The following is a 23,443-nucleotide window of genomic DNA, read 5'->3' as shown; positions in this document are numbered from 1 at the left end:
CAGGAGAGGACAACGATCAAATGAAAGGTCAACATCCACATTAATATGGTAATTAAGAGCATATTGATGATGAAGATTCTGTCATAAAGAGGAAGCATTAATAAGCATTAATGCACAATTATGGAGCAATTAAGACTGCATTCATGGAGGAAATTGATGACGCAATTAAGAGGGAATCGTTACCATTAATAGAGAATAATCAAGCATAAACCGTTGAAGACTATATAAAGAGAAGCAAGCATCACAAGATGGAGGAGTCATTCGGCACAACACAACTTATCACATTGCAAGCAAGACTATTATAATACTTAGAGAAAATACTATACTTTATGCTCATGATATTATTATCCTCTCAAATCATAGTGAAATCCTCTCCTGGCTTGGTGCCCGTGGTTTTTTCCCATTCAAGGGTTTTCCACGTACAAATTCCTTTGTCTTGTTATTTACTTTATTTGCACTACTTTTATTATCATCAACCCTGCCTAGATACGATCACGATAACATCAAAATAGGATGATACTAGTTAACCCCCATATTATTCTACCCTGGTCGTATTTACAGCTCTGTGCAAAATACGGTCAAAACAGTAATATAGAAATATTTTGTGTAGAATGTTATATCGTTCTTTTGATGTAGTAGAAATTGACAATAAAATCGCACCGAATCGACTCCGTTTTACTAATAGAATAATTCGACCCTTATTAGTGCCTGAAATTTTTTATTGAGATAAGACGGTGCCCAATCAGAGACGTAATATAGAAATATGTAGAATGTTATATCGTTCTTGAGTCACAGTGACTCTGATACCATGATAGATGAACGATCTCAACCAAAACCTTAAGATGATAGTTGAGGTCCAACAATTATATTTGTTTCTTATTAGAAGAAAGTTTGGGGGATGTTGCTGAGTCGGATATATCTTAATGTGGAGAATCAATTGCCGGAAACTGGGAAAGGTTATCTCGGAAAACAGGGCTAAGTTGAAGAAAGTTTGGGGTCTTTGGTTAATGGATTAATTGAAACGCGAGTTGGATTTCAACATCAGAGAACGATTTGATGCTTGACCTTTAGGATTAGTCGCTAGCTATAGCTGATTAGTGATGATAAGTTATCTATGATGAGCTTTTTTAATGTCTCTTTTGTTCAGTATCTCTTGGTTATTTTATTGCTAATTGCATGGTATGATGATTTGCTAATGCTACACAACTTTGCAGATAATTCAACAAACTTAAATGCCAGTATTCATATTTATTATGTAATAAAATGTAATGACAGTATGTATTTCAAGCAACACACTATTAAGAGCACCGCGAATTCTCATTTCAGATAGCTGAATTCATTTGAAATTAAGATTGATAAAGTGTGACCATTTTACGATAAAATGTGAACATTTCTTGATAAAAAGTCACCGTAAGTTTATTGTCAAAATTGACAATTTAGGTTATACAGTATTTAACTTTTTATCATTAAATGAAAACTTTTTATTATAAAATGGTGACTTTTTTTCTCGTTTTTAAGTTAAGACCGTCTCAAGAGAGACTAACGGAGCATTAACACTCCTGCAACTCTCCCTGATTTCGCCGTCAGCACCAGTCAATGGAAAGAGGTTACCCATCTTCACCATGGAAATCACAAACTGATCGAAGAAAAGCCTTTTGTTCCCGGCATATTGCTCGACAAGTTTCCTGGAAGCCTGGTTGGTAAATAGGATTTGGTCGGAATTCAACAAGCCGCGTGAAAGCACCAGATTCTTGTAGTAGATGTTGTCAAACTGGTCAGGGGTAGCAGGGTCTAAGTTGAACAAGTTCTGGTCCCCACCAGACGGTGGGCATTGGCCACGCAGCATGAGTCCGTATGATGGGTCAATTGTAGCATCAGGCTTCCCACCCCCATTCTGGTTGTACAGCCTTTGCCTGAAGCTGGTGCACCTTGCTTTACCTATTGTGTGGGCCCCTGCTCCAACACTCTTTTTAGTCAGTAACTCATCTTTCTTTCTTCACCAATTAAGGTATAAAACGACGGACCTTTGATTGGTTAAACACTCATTTATATATTACCATCAACAAATGAGTTATTCAACCTACATAAATAAAATTTCACTATGGAATAACAAACCTGAGAGCGCAACAAGGTCAACCATGGTGAGGCCTTGGCTTGTAAACTTGGAAAGTATGGTTTCGAAAGTGGTGTTCGGACCAGGAATGTTGTCGTTAGATCCGCTCAAACTTGATTTTAAAGAATCTCTTCTTCCTAGATCCACTGTCCAACTCGGTCCACCAGCCTGAATTAAGTCATTAACATAGGGATCGGAGTTACAATTAATCGTCTCTTCTTCCTAAGGCGGTATTTGGTCAGATTTGTAAGAGTAACGAGTTAATGACCAAACGAGAAGTGTGTTATTGATTGAATTTCAAAAAAGGAGGCTTACAATTAAAGTTGAATCTCTAGCTGCTAGAGCTAGAATATCGGCACAAGACACAACTCCAGGGCATATTCTCTCAACTTGATGCTTGATCCTGTCAATAACGTCGAACCCTCGAGCTGAGTTCTTATTAGCATTCGACCCCTTCTCCGAGATTATGCTTCCACTGCTGTCTAAGAGCAATGAAGCATCACATCCCTGCAAATTAAACTCAAAAACACGTACGTATATATCAATCAAGCACTACTATATATGTTACTCAAACTCGAATACAAGCAGAAATACTGACAAAATTAAAGGTCTTATATGAGATGAAACATTATTATACCGAGTACGTATTATTTATTTAGATTCACTAAGGATATACCTGGACAAAACAGTCAAGGAAGTGGAGTCTAAGCAAGGACGCAGCCATTCGGGGCTCTTGGTTTATCGCGTTGATGACAGTAGACCTGACTATGGCTTGCACAATTGGGCAAGTGATGTCATAGAACCCAGGACTAAGCTGTCCATAAGCTTTGGAAACAAAGCATAGTGGTACGATTGCTAGAAGACTAACAAAAATGGTGTACTTCTTCATAGCATTATTACACATTTTTTGTTTCGAGTATTTCTCAAAAAATATTGCTGTATGTATTTTGTTTTGTGAAGATATGTTGTTGTTATTAGTTTAGGGAGTATTTATAGGACGGATTTATATTATTATATCACTACTAATCAATATATAATATTTCCATGCAGACCTGTAATGATTAATGCAGGCAGCAGGCTAGATTAGTTTATTTAGGGAGTATTTACAGGCCCGGCTTTATAAAACCAATAATCAATCTATTAGGCATAATATATTATTAGCATATCATACCGTAATATTTGCATATCGTAATTGTATCAGTTTTGATACGGCGGTTTTTCTAAAATAATGGAACTAATTGTATATAATCAATAACACAGGAAGTACAATTCATGTGAATTGCAAAATGAGTTACTTATTTGGTTACCCCAATTCACATGAAGCAATTCCTATATACAACCAAATAATATTTTCTAATTCTAAGATCATATGATTCATCACTTTTTAAACAATGGAAATTCATACATACAACCAAACGACCTCTAAATGATTAATGCAGGCTAGATTAGTTTATTTAGGGAGTATTTACAGGCCCGGCTTTATAAAACCAATAATCAATCTATTAGGCATAATATATTATTAGCATATCATACCGTAATATTTGCATATTGTAATTGTATCAGTTTTGATACGGCGGTTTTTCTAAAATAATGGAACTAATTGTATATAATCAATAACACAGGAAGTACCCTTTCAAAAAAAAAAAAAATAACACAGGAAGTACAATTTATGTGAATTGCAAAATGAGTTACTTATTTGGTTACCCCAATTCACATGAAGCAATTCCTATATACAACCAAATAATATTTTCTAATTCTAAGATCATATGATTCATCACTTTTTAAACAATGGAAATTCATACATACAACCAAATGACCTCTAAATGATTAATGCAGGCTAGATTAATTAAAAAAACAACTAAGAACATTATTGATTATCGACAGGTTTTCCATCACGATGTTTTTGGTCAGACTATGCGACTTGCACAATCAATGTTATATTCCTCTCTATAACATCATGAATTAGAATGAAGTCAATGGTTTCAGACGATCATTATCCATAAATAACTTGATAATAATATACTCGAAAATGACTTGACCTGACCCGAATTCTCATTATTACTAAGAGAAAAAAACTCTCTAAGTTTTCCCTCCAGAATGCATCTAGCTAAAATAAGATTGGTATACTATAAGCTATATAAGTTGCTAAATTTTTCACTAATGCAATAATTATTACATTATAGAATAACTTGACACATACTTAATATAGCTTCGTAAAAAAAAATCCCAACTTAACTTAATTCTCTTTAATTAGTTCTCCATTTCATTTTTTTGTTTTTCCATATCAAAATGCAATGGAGTGAAATATTAAATATTAATGAGGTGCAAATTTTAAAAATATAAATAATACGCTTTAAAAAATATAAAAACTCTATATATATCGTGCATACACTGCGCGGGATTTATACTACCCCTTTGCCGGGTCTAGACGGGTTGAAGCAAGAGGAGGGTAATGGACGTGGGTTTGGTGATGGCAAGGCACGAGGTTAGATTGGTATGGGTACGGCCGTACGGGTTGCAAAGGAGCAAGTTAAAACGAGGCTTGACATGGCTATCCATGGGGACGTAGAATTTATTTGTGGAAAAATGGAGGAAAATGAGGCGAGTTTGATTAAAGGGTGAACATGGGAATCAAATTGAAATTTAAATAAATTGAATTTGTTACAATGTATTTTAAATTAAAGGAAAAATTCAATAGTACACTGTTTGATAATTGCTACCACAACCCAACGCAGGTCATAATTAAAAGGAATGGAAGAAAATACCCTTACTTATAACACATATCTTATCATAATTTACGCTTAATTATTAGCGATTCACTCTCAAATACTGTCAACAAAAGTTATTGCGTTGAAATCAACTAACCTTAATCCATCCACTTATTTCAACTCCACATTTGATCATTGGTAGGTAAGTTATTCTTATTTCGGCTATTCTAGTTTGTAAAACGTTTATTTTGTTTTGATTTTCATTAGTTTACTTCAAATCCTTAGTTTTATGAAACACTAATTTGATGATGCAGGGGTTTTTGATTTATGAAGTTGTTGAGTTATGATTCTCTAATTTTTTTTTTTAAATGCTTAGTTAGTGGCTTATATTTTCTTTCCCTTGCCCTAATTTATCTTTATTCATTGTGCATTTCACTTTAATTGAATAATTTGGGGCAAAATATTGTGTCGATTAGCAGCTAAAAGAGCATAGAAGCACATCCTTGCACCATCACTGTAACACCCCAGGAGGTTGAGAGGAAATTTGTCCCACATCGGGAAAATACGGAGCTTGTAAGAGCATCCACAATGGTAAGCTAGTTGGTACTAGCTTACCTTTGCCACATCATTTTTTTGAGCAACAACAATTTCAAGCTACAAGTTACTCCAATGGTGAATCCTATTTAGTATTAGCTTGATGAGACATTTTTTTATTAATTTATTTAATTCTTAATTACTAAATAAAAAATAAATGAGACAACTATTTTTCTATTGGTTATATTTTCTTGTGGAACCATTTGAGCTACTAGCTCCATGGAGCTACTAGCTCAATTTAAGCTAGTTGATGTGGAGTGCTCCAATGGTTAAGCAAGTAGCTTGAAATCTTTTTTATTCGCAAGCAAGTCCTTTTAGGTAACCATTGGAGATGCTCTAATATGTTTATAAGAACTTCCACCCACCACTTAGTAACAAGGTCTTGTGCTTTTGGGCTTAAGTGAGGACAAGTAATGAGCCCAAAGGTACACATCTCATCTTGAACAAGTGGTTCTCAACAATCTTTAACTTCCAAGATTTGAGGGCTTCCCCTGTCTTTTTTTTTTAGGTACTTATCATACTTTTTGGGGACAACGTAAGCTAACTGCATATATGATGAGCATAGTTGGTACAAGTGTTTCGGCTAATACACATATCAAGTATTAACTTAATTTCAGCTAAAGCATTTATTATTGTATATACATACCTTTATTCTGTTTATTAGCATGGTGTTCCGTATTTTACTCAGTTCACTGATACGCGACGTACCGAGAGGCACATACTGTCTTACACAACAACCAATCCAACTCGCAAAATACCCGACATTCTCACCATATGGCAGCCCCGTATCTTTATCCCATTGTAAAGGATTAGGTATCTTTAAATTTATTACTTCTAGGGAAACCCTGTGGCGCATTCGACCCGCAATGTGTTGCAAATTATTCTAATCACCTGAGTCGTCGCCTGACGCATTTCCATCGTTTCTTTTTCACTTTTCGACTATATCTAAAGCAGAAATTAATAAACAAATAATAACAATGCATACTTATAATAACAAACAAATCCCTAGAGAGGAGGGTTTATTACTTCTTTAAAGAGGAGAATCCGGATTGATCTGGCAGCGGCAATGGCGATGATGACGATGACTGCGACGACGATGGGGTAGGCTGGTGGTTGAGGGGAAGCTCAGTGTTTGAGGATATTATGTGGGGGAGGGGAATCTCAGAGTATATATGTGTGAATAATACAACACTTGCAAGACCTTGTTTAATGGAAACTAATAAACACGGTATAAGAAAAACCGTTGTATTTTGCTTCCAAACAGACAATGGTTTTGTTTGAAACCTTTATCGATTAGTATCATCTAAAACGGGTTAGAAATAACCGTTGTCTTAAAGCTTTTCATTTTGTTTGATTTTACCGCCAAGAAATAAAGCATCATTTGTATATAGATAACAACGGCCTGAACAGTTATAACGGTACACGTCCTGAACAACGGTTTACGTATAACCCTTGTAATTTATACTCCCTCCTATTCTACATAACTCTCCCCTTTAATGGAGGGCACGGGAATTAAGGGAGGGGAGTATTATATGATAAAGTATTGGAGTGGGGTAGAAGATTGGAAAGAGGGAAGGTATTGTGTGATTAAAATAAGTATTGTTGTAGGGTAAGATGATTAAAATAAGGATTGTTGTGGGGTAAAGTGATTAAAATAAGATAAAGTATGAGTATTGTGGGATATTGTTGTGGAGTGAGGTAATTAAAATAAATATAAATGTTTGCCAAATAAGGAAATAGGGAAAGTATTGTGAATAGACGAAAAAGGAAATAGGGAGAGTTATTTAGAATAGGAGGGAATATTTCATTTTGTTTGATTTTACCGCCAAGAAATAAAGCATCATTTGGTACGATTTTTCCCTAACCCGCCCGCTGCAACAGCAGAAAAAGTTTACAACAACAGTTTGATATATAACAGCAAGACAATAATTACACATGGCGTAAAATATCTTGTTTAGATTGCTGATATTTTCACGGCTGCCGGGAACATTTTTTGGATTTGCTAGTCTCTTCATTAACCCAAATACCTTCATCATGATCATCTCGTGTATATATGTTTGGAATGTTAACATTTTCAACATCATTACCAAATTGCGATATAGCACTGTGATCAAGTCCTTCAAATTCGACGTCTTCATCATCTGGAATTCGGCGATGGCAAGATAGAACAACTGACCACTTCTTATCCATAGGATCGGTAACATAAAACACTTGTTTTGCTTGTGACCCTAATATAAAAGGATCGTCCTTGTTTCCAACCTTGTCAAAATTTACTAATGTGAATCTTAAATCATCCTTTCTAACATCATTGTTGTTGTCAACCCATTTGCACCGAAATAGAGGTATCTCAAAATCCATGTAGTCTAAAACCAATATCTCTTGAATAACTCCATAATATTGCATTGTACCCAAAATAGGATTTTTATCCTTTGAACTAGCAAAGTATATTTGTGACACCCTCATTTTTAGCGTTAAATAAACACGTAAATTCTACCGAAAAACTGACAGGATATGTTTGTAATTGGTTCAACTAGACAAAACCTGTAATTTTTAAAATTTTCCTAAACCATTCACAAACATCTCCAACTTAAGAGTGCCCAAAACCTGCAAATGCTAACAAACTAATTACATAACATAACTAAAGACAAGGAATTATAGTGATACAACCCAAAGAAAAAGAGGGAGACATATGTCCCTTCAAAATATATACACAACCAAAAGTTAAAGGTTTCTACAAAATAAAACCAAACTAAGTCCAAGGTTCTCTTGCTCACTAGCTCGTCTGTGTACCCCAACTAAGCATCATCAACATGTCAATCGCATTTTATACAAACACGAAAGCCACAATTCAGTGGGGAGTAACTTCGAGTCCTCCCAGCCACGAAAAGTCATATTTAATGTAACATGTAGTGTAACATGTAAACAATATGATAAACAATTTAGTTATCAAGTATTCTAACCTATGACCCCTAAACTGACCAAATTAAACTATCATGTGAAACATATAACAAATAGTAATCCAAACTTTATCAATTGTAACCGGCTTACATCTCACCTATTACAATTCATAAAATCACCATACAAGAAAGGGCAATATATCAAAGATAGGCATAAGTTCTTAGTCCCGTCAATAGTCACTCTGTAACTCGAGTCTATACCACGAGGTAGGGAAGGTAATCGAACCGGTATCTTGGCTCAGCGGTTAATATGAATAAAACATGGCCAAGACACAACACAACCTTAGCCTAAAATCTGCGCAGACCTAGACATGCGGATACACACCACCGCACCCAAGACCCACAATTTTTCTAAAACAAAGTGAGTACCCTAAGGAGTCCACCAAAGGGTTGGCTAGTACTTAAGCTGACCACTTACTATCAAAATAAGTAACGAGGTCATGCCCCAACTTGGATATAATCCCACCAAGTCAGGAACACAAAGGCTATTAAGCAGTGAACATATACTCGTCAAAGACTATAAAGACCTATCTATGACAAACACAACAACCTGCAAAAAGTATTCAATACCCATTCCAATTCTAGCAATTTTAGCAATATTAAAGGTTTCAGGGAATCTAGGGCCGTTTCTACAATATAAGAAGCTACTCAAATCAACTAACTACACATGTGAAATAAAGATATAATAAATGGCCTAAAACAAGAAAAAGGCCGATTATCCAGTTCATATAAAATTTCATCCAACCGGATTTTTACCCGCAACCCCAGTCCTGCGACAGGTACGGGTTAAATTGCGGTTGACCAATCACTCAATTAACTGACATCGAATCAGTCAAAGGGACTAAGGCTCAGTTTTCGGCACAATCATCAAAACATTACAATTATCGCTATAAAATTCATTTTGAGCCTAATCATTACAATTTCGTTTTATAATCTAACCTAACATGTGCAACTACCAATATAAACATAATTTTTACCATTAACATAATTTTTACTACTAATACATTAATATTAAATTCAACTTGATTAATAAATTGCTTTCGCAATATATTAACGGTCCGAAATTACGGGGCGTTACAATCACCCCTCCTTTTAAAAAGTTTCGTCCTCGAAACTTAGAAGGAGAAATTATAGTAAACAACATCTTCATAATATAGTTATAAGAAAATATAGGTATCTTTTCAATGAAACGGTGATACTCTCGTTGATCAGACAAGAACATCCACATTCATATCAAGATATAAAAATATTTCTACACCAATAAATGAGAAAACCCATTATTGGGACGTCACCAACAACGAGATTAAACACTCATTAATGTTAAAACCATTAAAAATCATATAAGTATTTTCAAAATCTTAGTTTAAAGTTCTATAGTAAGAATACTATCTTTACTAATTATGATTAAATAAGGCTTAGTAACTCGGAAAAAGAGTAAGAAAAGGAATACCTTAAGCTAGAAAATGAGCAATTAGCACCTTGAAAACCAAACCCTAACAAGCAACTAGCCACTATCTTCGACAATATACGAGTCCCCAAACTCGTCTTCCAAATCTTCACCTAAATAAACAATGAAAACACCATAATAAGCATAAAAACCGAAATTATACCGAAAATCGTCTTAAAACGACATCAAGAAAAATGAAATTAAAATATACCAGGATGTAGATCTCGAGGAGAGGATTCCGAAAATATAAATTATGTGAAAATCCGACTAGAAATGAGGAAGTTATGATAAATTTTAGCTTAGAAAGGTGATAAAATGGTGTTTATTTTGTTTTGGAATCATAAAGAATGTAAGAGGAAGATGAAGATAGGCAAGAAAATCAGAAAAAAAGGAAGGGGGAAAGGAGGTGCCGCGGGTAAGGGAGAAAGGAAAGGAAAGGTGCGGGTTTTAGTCGGGATTTTACGAGTCGGTTTTGGCTCGTTTCGATAATAATTAGAACCGTTTGTCAAACGCAAATTCCGACAAGACCAAAGTTCTTAAATACGAGATTACAAGAAAATTGAATACTCATACGACCCATTTCAAAAATCGTTTACCCAATTTTCAATAGAGTTGTCATTTTTCCCCGATATGCCCTTATTTTGAAATAAAAAGTTTTTACACGGTTTAAACTATTTTTAAACGTTTCGAAACTATCAAAATAAATAATTTACTTCAAAATATAATAAAATTATATTTCTTTGGATTATTATTACTTCAAATACATTAATATTAAATTCAACTTGATTAATAAATTGCTTTCGCAATATATTAACGGTCCGAAATTACGGGGCGTTACAATATTGCCTCACAATCTACGCAAATTCCACTGTTTTACATTGTGCTCGCCTCATCTTGAATGCGGGTGTAGAAAGTGTACCCATTGATGGCATACCCGCTATAAAAAGTTGCACGAGCATCAGGACCGAAAGCGAGATGTCGTAGGCTGGGTGAGCAATCATCAATTGGGTTGTCATCATGGTAAATAGTATCCTTAAACCAATCACTAAATTGCTTGTAATGCTCATTTGCATACTATCTTTCGTTCTTATGAGGGTGTTTTCCCTTAAGGTAAGGCTGGTGTTGGGCCCAGAATTATCCTGCCTGACCAGACAAGAATCAGGCAATGTTCAAGGCCAAAATCTGAACAAGACATACTTAAAACCAGGCATTTGGAGTGCCTGGACAGGCACCACGCAGGAGAGAAACAAAGGATAAACAACTACTAGGCCTGGCCTGAAAAGACACCACGTCAGGCACAAGGGTAGTATCATCAAAGCTGGACAGGCGACAAGAGAAACATGATCAGGCCATATAAACAAAGTCCCTATAAACAAGGTAGACCTATTCAAAGGGAGAATATAGAGGAAAGGATCAAAGGCAACGACTGGAATGAATAATGGGTCAATCAACCACTTCCGGGTAAATAGGGCACGAGTCCTACTTACCAGGAAACCCTAAACAAACTTGAAGAGACCGTTTTGAAGCTATTATAAATAGAAAAGAAGACTAGATAAGGGAACATATATACTCACTCGCTCGTATACCCATACTACTACTCTCATTCTTGTATTCAACATATAATTGAGCAATATTTCTAGCCTGTCACGCCTGACATACAAATTCCCTGTCAGGCTACTTAAAATCATAGTGAAAATCCCTCCTGCCTTGGTGCATGTGGTTTTTTTTTTCTTTTATTCCCACGGTTTTTCCACGTATAAATCTTTGTGTCTTTACTTTTTGTTCATTTATTTATTTAATTACATTAGTCAGGCGAGTCAAATTGAGTTAGATCACCCTCAAATCTTCCCTGGCAGGACGTCATTATTCAGTGAAAATCTTGCTAAAACAATTGGTGCCCACCGTGGGGCATCTAGCTCAAAAATAATCAAAACCCAAAACCAAACGGCACAAAAATTCAAAAAATGACTGGAGACAGTATTGAACAACAACTGGCTGCCGCCCAACAACAACTGTTGGAAATGGAACAGCTGAAATAGAAAATGGCCTAGGCTGAAGCTGAAGTTGCAAAACTAAAGGAATCAGAGTCCAGCCTAAAACAAAAGCTAGGAGACAAAGCTTCAGGATCAAAATTGAAGGTTCAACCTGGCACGCCGTTCTCCTCAATCATCAGGAACATTGATTTCTCCAACTTTGGTACTCCTACTCCATCAAAGTCCAGAGCAGGAGAAGATACAGACTCAGAAGAAATTCCAAATGAAGAAGCTGTACCGGATCAAACCAATACAGCAATCATGATGGCCATGCTCCAGGAAATTCAAAAACTCCACAAAAAATTCGAAAAGATCCCTGGAGTACCCACTCCCATTGAAGAGGCAAATCCAGAATGCTATACTGACTCACCCTTTGTGGATGAGATAGCAAGGATAGATTTGCCAAAGAAATTTGTGGTTCATTCGATGAGAATCTATGATGGGACTACAGATCCACAAAATCATGTAGCCTACTACAAACAAAGGATGTTGGCAGCTTCTATTCCCAGTGAACTACGACAAGTCTGCATGTGCAAGGGATTTGGGACAACCCTGAATGGACCTGCCCTACAATGGTACATAAACTTGCCAAATGGAAGCATCAAGTCCTTTGCTGACCTGGTCAACTCCTTCAACCATCAGTTCGCCAGCAGCATGGAACTTGAAAAATGATCTAGTGATATGTACAGGATCAAGCAAAAGCCTGGTGAATCAATTAGATCCTTCATGAACAGATTCAATAAAGAAAAGGTGTCAATCCCCAGATGTGATGTTGGAACTGTTGGGAAATGTGTCCTCAACAGTGCGATCACATGATTTAAATATCATTATTAAATCTCATTTTAAGAATACATGTGGGATGTAATATTTTACAAGTCAACTGGTCCACACATATCGGTAATGATTGGCTGACTAGAGTTTGACATTACGTCGTGCGTGCGACGGTGGTGATCCATTGATCCCCTTAGGTCATACCTATAGGGAAATACTCTTAATTGATTATTTAATTAATCGTATACCGATACGAGTTAATTAAATTGCTTAAAATTGACGGATAATTTTGTGAGTATAATTTACGTATCTCATTGTAAATATGATTAAATGAGACACGGTCTAAGTAATCGAATTGTTTTATTACTTAGATGAAATTATTGTTTACAGAAACAATTGAAATGGAATGAATAAATTATTATAAATACAGAATGTTGTAGTTTATAATTTGAAAACATTTTTGGTACAAGTAATTACGAATTACTAGTCGATTTTGTAAATGACATATTTTATGAGTATGTTGATTTTTAATATGTTAAAAATACATTACAAATTCACATGTCAAGTAACATGTCACATATGTCACACTTGACAAATGACAAATAAAATGGACCTTCCATTTTATCTTGTATAAACCGAAAATTAGGAGTATTAGTGGAATAATTATGTTGATTATTTTAATAAGAGAAAACATAATTATTAAAGTCTAATCTCTAGCCATGCCCACCTATGCTTTTGAGAAGAGCAAAAACAAAAAGTATTGGGCATCCTACCCAAGCCAATTTTCGACCAACCATACAAGAAAAGAAAAAGAGCTTTTTCTTTTCAATTCATTCACTCATCATTTTTACATATAACATTTTCTAGTGTAAGAAAGTGGTGAATCTCTACAATATATGAATTTTCTAGAGAAATAAAATCTCACATATACTCCCTCTTGACCGAGTGATTCAAGAGCCAAAAATACAATTTATTTTGTATCAATTTTATAGCAAAAACTAATATTATTACTAGATCTAAATAATATTGGTTATTAAGATGTATTCCTTGGGTATATGCTTTTGGGAGGGATTCTACATTTGAATCCTTGTTCTTCCATTTGGAGAGCTCAAGAACAAAAGAGAAGGAGATCTCTTTTGTGCCCATATAAACCGAAATACCCATTGTAAGAATATGATTTCTTCTTTATTTTGTTTATTTGTTTGCATGCATAAAATCCACATTTAATTTTATGACAAATTAATTTCGACATATATGAGTATGTTAGTATGTATATGAATCTACATTTCCTTCAATCGGTATCAAGAGCCACGGTTGTTTGCATGCAAATCGGTTAAAAGTTTTTCCGAGTTACAAGAATAACAAATAAAACTTATAAATTTTGTGTTATTATGATATATCACGAAATTAATCCATGCATGTTAAAATTTCTGGTCCTAAATTGTTTTAGGATATTTTGGTTAATTTTTTGGATTTTTATTGTTCATATTTTACAATAATGGAATTTAAATATGATTTTATGAGTAAAAATGTCATTTTTGGTCTAAAATTAGCTATACTTCGAATTTTCACTTGGTTTTTGGATATGTTGTCACATATATTATTTTGAGATAACCTGTAAATTTTCATAATTTTTGGACTTGTTATGCTCGAAAAATGAATTTTTCATTATTAAATTCGGATTTAAGTGAAAAATAGGTTAATATGAGTTAAATTTCGAATCTGGTCATAGAAAATTAATATGTTGTCACATGCAATTTTTACAAGATGTGTGTAAAATAATTGGCTATAAAGAAGTCTTTTTGCATGATTTATGGATTTTTGAAGAAAAATAGCATAAATAGTGACATTATTAGTGGAAAATTAATAAAACATAATCTATGACTTAGGAAAAACGTCTAATGTTGCATTTTATTATCTTTTTCAGATCTAAAATTGAAAATTTAATGAAAATAATTTTTCCATGTTTTTATGATTGTTTTATTAAAATCGATAAACCGCAACATTGTTTTTCCGGAAAAATTTCGAAATTTTTAACCTAAGATTTTGAACATTATGAGTGTCATGGAAATTTTCCAGAATGTTCATGAGTTTAAATTTCAAATTTTGAATTTATTTGAAATTTTGTGATTTATTTGAAGTTTAATAGCTTATTTTTGTTATTTTTTTAGTCCATTTATGAACAATTTTATAAAATATGGGTTAATTATGGTCAAATTATTAGTGAAGACTAAATTTTGAGATTTAAGAGGTTAGGGTAATTAACTTATGCATAAATATGAGTTTATGTATTTTTGTGATTATAAAATGTTGAAATCACGCAAATCCGTAAAAACCGAGTAATATACGATATTGGCTAATTAAAGGCGATTTAGCATAAAATTGAGCATGTTCATAGATATTATAATGCTGCATTTTCTTTATGATTGTCATAATTTTAATTTATGTAATTTTGAATTATGTAATTTTACTTAGTATGGCCTTAGTTTTAATTGATATTGCCCGAAATGTATGGGAATATCGATTCGGTTGTAATTTTTATTGTGATCTCGTATCACCGTTTTGTAATTTAATAGATTTATTTTATTTTAGTTACAAATGTATAATAGGAAATTATGTAATTTATTATGTAATTTTATTCATTCCGGAGTTCCCAAAGACGGATTTCTTCAAGAATGGCGATACATAAAGACGGTGTTACCTCGAGATGCGTGCCACAACCGAAGTTCAAGGGACCAATGGAGTTGGTTTCCGAATATGTAATAGTTAAATAGTTTTTCTATTTTAGGAAAGGCCATACTAGGATTTATTTATTTTATGCTTGCATTTTATTTTATGTCGCATGCATCGCTAAATCGCCATAACTAAAACATGCATCCTTATTTTATCGAGTTTATCGACCGTGTCAATTCAAATTATCGTAGTTCACCGCTTTAGTTCACTTAAAACGTGATAGATAATAAATTGACATGACCTCTCGCTAAAACAAACAATTGAGACATAGCCTTACCAAATAGTAGAAACCATGAAAACCTATTTCGTGAGGGAGTGCACTCGGCCGGTACAAACCTTGTTACGTAGGGGAAGTGGGTGATAAATGTCTATCCACCGAATTCATGTTGATGAGGGTTGCATCGGCTCCCCCGTGCCCAAGTTGATGTGGGTTTGGATAATGGACACATTTATTCGAAATTTGGATTGAACTCAACAAAAGTTATTGATAAGGGTTGCATCGGCTACCCCGTGCCCTTGTTGATGTGTTTTGGGCTATAGATAAACATTAGAGTAATTTTATCGACCAAGAGTTCTAAAAGTAGAATCGATTAAAAGGTTAATCCACCGAGTTATATTGATAAAGGTTGAATCGGCTACCCCGTGCCTAAGTCGATATGAATTTGGGTCTTGGAATCATTTATCATAGTTGGGTAGAGGTCACTATGTAAATGCTTTACTTGTTATTTACAAGTATTAATATAACGATAAATGTTTTGTTTTCACTATTCCGTTATTATATTGTTCTATTTCTTTACCACAATTCATATACGATATCATTTCGTTTTTGATTCAAATCTCCATTAAAACATCGTAACTAAAGACAAATATGAATTTGCTTCTAAAACCTCAAGTGAACCATTGCTAAGGATCTTGTAAAGAGTATAGATAAAGGTTATTCATTATCAAACAGGTTTTTGATTCTTGACTAACACATCTACTTACAATGGATTGTTATGTTTCATATACTTAATTGAATTAAGTACCTTGAAATGATAAATTGTTTTGGTAATTAGATTTGTTGGAATTCATAATTGACCAAAATAACGCAACCTCTTCAACGAAATTTTTAAGAATAAAACGAACAAATGAAGAGTAATCTTCATGAATTCAATTTTGCTTCTCAAAGCAAAGACTCATTAAAATAAGTGGGAGCATTCTCTTAAATCGTTAAGATGAGGACGAGGTTCAAGAAGTAAAGATAATAATGGAATTGATACAAGGTAATGTTGAAAGTAAAGTCATTGAGGAATGACGATACTAAACCTATCAATCCCGACCAATAAAGTTTCCATTGTCTTAAATGTTGGACACAAGAAAGGAAACTGCCCCAAATTATTGAAGAATCAACAAGTTAGTTGTGGGACATCTAATGGGACCTTCTTCTTTAAATGTTTATTTGATTAAACATAAATTTTTCTAGTACCACTTCGTCAATATTAGAAACCAGTGGAGGTTTTCATCATTGTACTTGATACATAGGATGATTAGAATATGACGACTAGCAACAATAATGTCGAGAGATAGAGTAATTGTGTACTCAATCTAGTTTTTGGATTTAAAGTTGTACTTAATTGTGACTATTAAGTGCATAAACTCTAAATAAGAATATAAACTTGTTAAGATACAAAAAGGGTTTTCACTTTTGTGACCCTATACACCACGATTTGATGTATGGCTAGCCCATTATCAAGGTGATTATATTCTAAAACAAACTAGAATGATATATCATGTAGATGATGTAAGATTTAAATTGGTAACCCAAGATTAAAACTTAAATTTTGGAATGATGAACGTAAAGAGTTATCGAGTACTCTTGAAACCATTAGATTGTTAATGGTATATGCGTATCTTGTATTCAAAGCAAGATGTCTCGTGCCTTTTGGTTGAAAAGGAGACCGAGGTTGTAAATCATTGATCCAAAATAGGTTGATCATTCTCTTTTATCAACGATTTAGGTTGACGCTAATATGTTCACTTAATAAGGTAAATAGAGAAATCTTTGAAGAATTTCAAAGAGTTCAAGGAATCACGATTTAGTCGTGATGGGATTATCAAAGTGAAGACTTTGATATAAGCCAAAGGAAATGTGATATAGTATCACAAGTTAATCTCTCTTATCACGCATTATGAAATAATGTGTGGTTGGATAAGAAATCAAACGCTATTCGATATGGTTTGAACTTCAATCAAGTTACTTTGAGTTACTTGATCCTTTTGGGGATTTTATCATTTTTGTCTAATTATTTTTCCACTAAATCGAATCATATGAGATATGAAATGGTAAGGGTACCATGGTTGTAAGTTTTCACAAGAAACAAATGCTCATTTTTTCCCCTTTTCAATTATCACGAGCACGACGGGTTTGCGGCTCATGAAGTCAGTTTCTTTCTAAAATACAAGTTTATTTCTACAAGTTTATTTCTAGAAGACAGAGTGGGAGAAATTTTTCAAGAGCCACAAAGAATGCCACAAAGAATATTATGTCGCAAGAAACTGGTCTTTCTTGGCTACATGAGACGTTTTGTGTAAGACGTTGTTTCTTCAAAACCTAGGAGGCTAAATTCGTCACTTGTTAAAAATGATGAATTCATGCTACTTTTAAGAAAGTAAAGAGCTTATAACTTACAAAAGAAATTGTTTGATTCAAGTTGATTACTTCTAGAAAGTAATGAACATATGACTTACATAAGAGTGTTTAAAGTCACAACTCAATACAAGGCTTAGAGCCATGAAAATCTGAAACAAAAAGGCTTGATTAGTGACAAAGGGTTTTGCACTAATAAAGAGATATTTCAAAGCAAGATTGGTTGCAAAGGGTTTTGCACTAATTAAAATGCTTAAGTCTATTTGGATCTTCTTAAGGATTGTGTTTCATTATGAGGTTATGAAATACGTAGCAAGTGAATCTAAAACCCGCTTCTTCAAAAGAAGGAATGTATTCAATACATGTCTTGAGTTTTGTAGATTCTTGCAATCCTAAGATTATGTGAAACTTAAGAGAGAATCTTAAGTAGGACATCAATGAGTTGGAATCAATGATTTGATCATGTTATAAAACGTTTCTCGATAAGTCGAGAAATTGTGTTTATACATGGAGTTTAGTGGGAGTTACGGAAGTTTTAATTAGTCCGATATGTGGATGACATATTGTTCATTGAGAATGATTTAAGACTTTTGGAGTATTATAATACATCTTGAATATCCGGATTTATGAAGATAAATCCACATGATATTAGCGTCAGTAAGAAGTCTTATGTTGATAAGATTCATGACTAGTTCAATTAAATTGAACATATTTGATTGATTTCATTTGCATCCGCTGCCGAATCAATTAAAAAGAAATGATGTATAACACTTCATATGCTTTGAGTATGATGAAATGTTTTAAAAAAAAAACGAATTTAAGTAATCTTTACCAAGTAAGCTGTAAAGATTACCCTTAAGTGCTTGCAGAAGCATTAAGGAAGTAAAGCAAAGTGTTTATGATGCAATTTTGTGTAAGGGTGTTACACAAGTGACAATTGACAATTGAGATTGCGCATGGTTTCCGACAATACCATAATCAAAACACATTAGGATGGTTAAGATACCATTGTGGCAATGTTAATTAAGAAGTAGATTTTCTAGAATCGTTCTAGGCAATAAAGAACAATGAAAGATATTTTTAACGGAAATTGAGTACACTTGCAATCATGGGATGTGCAAGAAGGAAGAGTCCCGCACACTGCGAAAACAGTGGGAGCTATTCTTAGGCTAGAGGACCTATGTCTTGATTGGATCTCGACACGTACTCAGAAAGTTTTGTAATGCAAATGTATACATTACAAAGGAAAACGAGTATGTAGTAAGGTTGAGTAAGGTACAAGAAGATTGATAAAACCTACTAACCAAAGCCTTCTCATAGGCTTAACATGATGAGCCATGTCATTTCAATCGAATTGAAATGAGCAACTACATACAAGATCAAATTAGATTATAGAACATGAAATAGTAATCAGGCATTGACTATTCATATGTGATAATCACATTTGTCGTTCGAGTTTTTACTTCAAAACTCTTTTATTATACTTTGTTACATCCAAACGGGTTGTAAAGACAATTGAACCCCGTTAAAGTGAACGCGGATTAGCATTGTATTCGCCCATAGTCACTTGTATGAGGTGACGTCTCGAAGTGACTAGAGTGTGATGCGATTGATGGCAAGTTCAAGTGCCATACAGTCATGTGAGATGACTAGTCGATCACATAGGCAGATTGTTAGGAACACTTTGTCGGGCCTTATGACCGCTTATAGAGTTCTGGCAAATTTATATAGCCTGGTCGTGGCGAGAGTTGCTATAGTATTCAAATGAGTCGATTCTTTTGACTAAAGACTATTCACCTAAGATGGCTCGGTTTGATTAACTTTGATTTGTGTTACTACGACCTTCGTAAATGGGGTCAAATGGGCATATTTTGGGTTATGATGTCTGTGGCTAGTCGAAGGGAATGAGTGCGATAGGAATTGTCCATCCCCTTGTCAGGGTTAAAACAATATCTCAGGGCCACTCGAGGAGTAATGAACTGGAAATGCGTGGCCACGCTCGGAAGGTATCTATGATAGATAAATCCGGTCAATCGTTATTCTCCAGATCGAGGAAACCACTCTCGATATGATCACTTGCAAGTACGACCGAAAGACACCTTGCATTGAGTGGGAGATAGTAATAGGACAAGAGAATTGGTGACGCACACTTGTCGAGGACAAGTGGGAGATTGTTGGGAAATGTGTCCTCAACAGTGCGATCACATGATTTAAATATCATTATTAAATCTCATTTTAAGAATACATGTGGGATGTAATATTTTACAAGTCAACTGGTCCACACATATCGGTAATGATTGGGTGACTAGAGTTTGACATTATTGTCGTGCGACGGTGGTGATCTATTGATCCCCTTAGGTCATACCTATAGGGAAATACTCTTAATTGATTATTTAATTAATCATATACCGATACGAGTTAATTAAATTGCTTAAAATTGACGGATAATTTTGTGAGTATAATTTACGTATCTCATTGTAAATATGATTAAATGAGACACGGTCTAAGTAATCGAATTGTTTTATTACTTAGATGAAATTATTGTTTACAGAAACAATTGAAATGGAATGAATAAATTATTATAAATACAGAATGTTGTAGTTTATAATTTGAAAACATTTTTGGTACAAGTAATTACGAATTACTAGTCGATTTTGTAAATGACATATTTTATGAGTATGTTGATTTTTAATATGTTAAAAATACATTACAAATTCACATGTCAAGTAACATGTCACATATGTCACACTTGACAAATGACAAATAAAATGGACCTTCCATTTTATCTTGTATAAACCGAAAATTAGGAGTATTAGTGGAATAATTATGTTGATTATTTTAATAAGAGAAAACATAATTATTAAAGTCTAATCTCTAGCCATGCCCACCTATGCTTTTGAGAAGAGCAAAAACAAAAAGTATTGGGCATCCTACCCAAGCCAATTTTCGGCCAACCATACAAGAAAAGAAAAAGAGCTTTTTCTTTTCAATTCATTCACTCATCATTTTTACATATAACATTTTCTAGTGTAAGAAAGTGGTGAATCTCTACAATATATGAATTTTCTAGAGAAATAAAATCTCACATATACTCCCTCTTGACCGAGTGATTCAAGAGCCAAAAATACAATTTATTTTGTATCAATTTTATAGCAAAAACTAATATTATTACTAGATCTAAATAATATTGGTTATTAAGATGTATTCCTTGGGTATATGCTTTTGGGAGGGATTCTACATTTGAATCCTTGTTCTTCCATTTGGAGAGCTCAAGAACAAAAGAGAAGGAGATCTCTTTTGTGCCCATATAAACCGAAATACCCATTGTAAGAATATGATTTCTTCTCTATTTTGTTTATTTGTTTGCATGCATAAAATCCACATTTAATTTTATGACAAATTAATTTCGACATATATGAGTATGTTAGTATGTATATGAATCTACATTTCCTTCAGGAACAGCCGTGGAAGCTTTCAGGCAAGGGCTACCCCTGGACAGTGGTTTCTATGACGCAATGACTATGAAGCCCTGCCATACCTTTAAAGATGTCCAGGCATTAGCCATAGGCTATATTCGGCTGGAAGAAGATAAAGTTTTCAAAGCAGACAACACTGACAACAACCCAGGATATGACAAAACCAACAGGAAAAGTTCCAACCACAGAGGAAGCAGTTCCAGGCCATCCCCTTATACAAGGCCTGACAGATTAGAACTCAACTATGCACAAGAACAACGAGGTAATTCCTATACCTATCCCCCTATCCAAGAGTATAACTTCTCCGTTGATATTGCAGGATTAATCAAAAGACTTGACAATATGGGAGACATTGTCAAATGGCCAAAGAAGACAGACAACCCCAACTCAAGGAAAGACACTATAAGATGGTGTGAATTCCACATGGACATAGGGCACACAATAGAAGAATGTCTGGGATTGCGCAGGCAAGTGGCCTACCTACTGAAGAAAGGTTACCTAAAAGACCTGATGCCATCAAAGAGCAGGGAAGATGACAGAGCAAGAAAAAATCAAGAAAGGCAACAACGTGACCTGCCTCCAGCACCACCCATCTATGAGGTCAAATTCATCAATGGAGGATCTGAGATCTGTGGCCTGACCAGTTCTGCTGCAAAGAAAATCGCCAGGGAGTCAAAAATGAAATCTCCTTTTAAACCTAGAAATTTACCTCAAATTACTTTTGACGACACTGATATGCAGGGAATTCCTGACCTACACCATGATAGCCTGGTTATCACCATGCAAATAGAGACTGCACGTGTTCTGAGAATTCTAGTAGATGGAGACAGCTCAGTCAACCTGATCATGCTCGATGTCCTAAAAGCAATGAAGATTGATGAAAGCCAGATCATAAAGAAATCTAATGTCCTAGTGGGATTCAGTGGAGAGACAAAGAACACGCTGGGAGAAATATACCTGCCAACATATGTGGAAGGAGTCTCCTCATATGAGAGATTTGGAGTCCTGGACTGCCTGTCATCCTACAATGCTATCCTAGGAAGACCATGGATCCATAATGTCAGGGCTATACCTTCCACCTACCACCAATGTGTCAAGATACCAACAGAATGGGGAGTAGCAACCATAAAAGGTGAACAAAAATCTGCCCAGGAATGTTACACTGAATCGTTGAAACCTTCCAAGACAGGTAAGTCTCTCGCCTAGCAATTATAGTACCCTGTCAGGACCACTTATGTGGCAGAAACCAAAATGGAAACATATCAAGTTATTTTAGACCCTGAGTATCCTGACAGGAATGTACTGGTTGGATCTGATGTCCCTGACAATATCAGACCAGAATTGGTAAGCTTTCTTAAGAGTAAGTCTTCATGTTTTGCCTGGTCTCATTTTGATATGACTGGTATAGATGCTAACATCATCACACATAAACTCAACATTGACAAATCTTATAAGCCTGTGCAACAGAAAAGAAGAAAATTTGCCTCTGAACGCAATACCATTATTAATGAAGAAGTAGACAAATTGCTAGACATGGGAATGATAAGAGAGGTCATGTATCCTGAGTGGCTGCTGGCAAATGCGGTGGTAGTACAAAAGAAGAATGGCAAGTGGAGAGTTTGTGTAGACTACACAGACCTCAACAAAGCCTGCCCAAAAGACCCATTCCCACTCCCTCATATAGATGCAATGGTAGACGCCACAGCAGGACACGAACTCCTAACATTTATGGATGCCTCAAGTAGATTCAACCAGATCAAGATGTACCCATCTGACCAGGAACACACTGCATTCATCACAGAAAGAGGCATATACTGCTACACAGCAATGCCCTTTGGCCTGAAGAATGCAGGGGCAACATACCAACGCCTGGTCAACATGATGTTCAAAGATCAAATATGGGATACAATGGAGGTCTATATTGATGACATGGTGGTCAAATAAAAAAAGGCTGAAGATCATGTCAGGGATCTAGAAGTAGCTTT

The 23,443-nt window shown here is 34.7% G+C and overlaps 2 protein-coding genes across 2 annotated transcripts in view; one reads left to right on the top strand and one right to left on the bottom strand.

Moving 5' to 3' along the window:
• Nucleotides 1–23,443, top strand: part of LOC141643605 (transcription initiation factor TFIID subunit 7) — a 105,751-nt gene that overhangs the window by 15,291 nt on the left and 67,017 nt on the right. The gene's annotated exons all lie outside the window — the stretch shown is intronic.
• LOC141643604 (peroxidase 72-like) lies at nt 1,299–3,084 on the bottom strand. The gene is made up of 4 exons (XM_074452819.1): nt 2,790–3,084; nt 2,429–2,620; nt 2,116–2,281; nt 1,299–1,953 (listed from the first exon to the last, which is right to left on the bottom strand). The coding sequence occupies exons 1-4, from the start codon at nt 3,015–3,017 to the stop codon at nt 1,514–1,516; spliced, it is 1,026 nt and encodes a 341-aa protein (XP_074308920.1). The 5' UTR covers nt 3,018–3,084; the 3' UTR covers nt 1,299–1,513.

Source organism: Silene latifolia, chromosome 2 (assembly GCF_048544455.1).
Source record: "Silene latifolia isolate original U9 population chromosome 2, ASM4854445v1, whole genome shotgun sequence".
NCBI lineage: Eukaryota > Viridiplantae > Streptophyta > Magnoliopsida > Caryophyllales > Caryophyllaceae > Silene > Silene latifolia.
Note: the sequence above shows the minus strand (reverse complement) of the source record. Positions and strands in the feature narration are given on the sequence as shown.

Excerpts from the sequence above, each read along its gene's own strand:
- LOC141643604 (XM_074452819.1), bottom strand. The coding sequence starts at position 3,017 with ATGTGTAATAATGCTATGAAGAAGTACACCATTTTTGTTAGTCTTCTA. Across the intron at positions 2,621-2,789 it reads TCCTTGACTGTTTTGTCCAG|GGATGTGATGCTTCATTGCT; the intron begins GTATATCCTTAG and ends TTTAATTTGCAG. Across the intron at positions 2,282-2,428 it reads CTAGAGATTCAACTTTAATT|GCTGGTGGACCGAGTTGGAC; the intron begins GTAAGCCTCCTT and ends GACTTAATTCAG.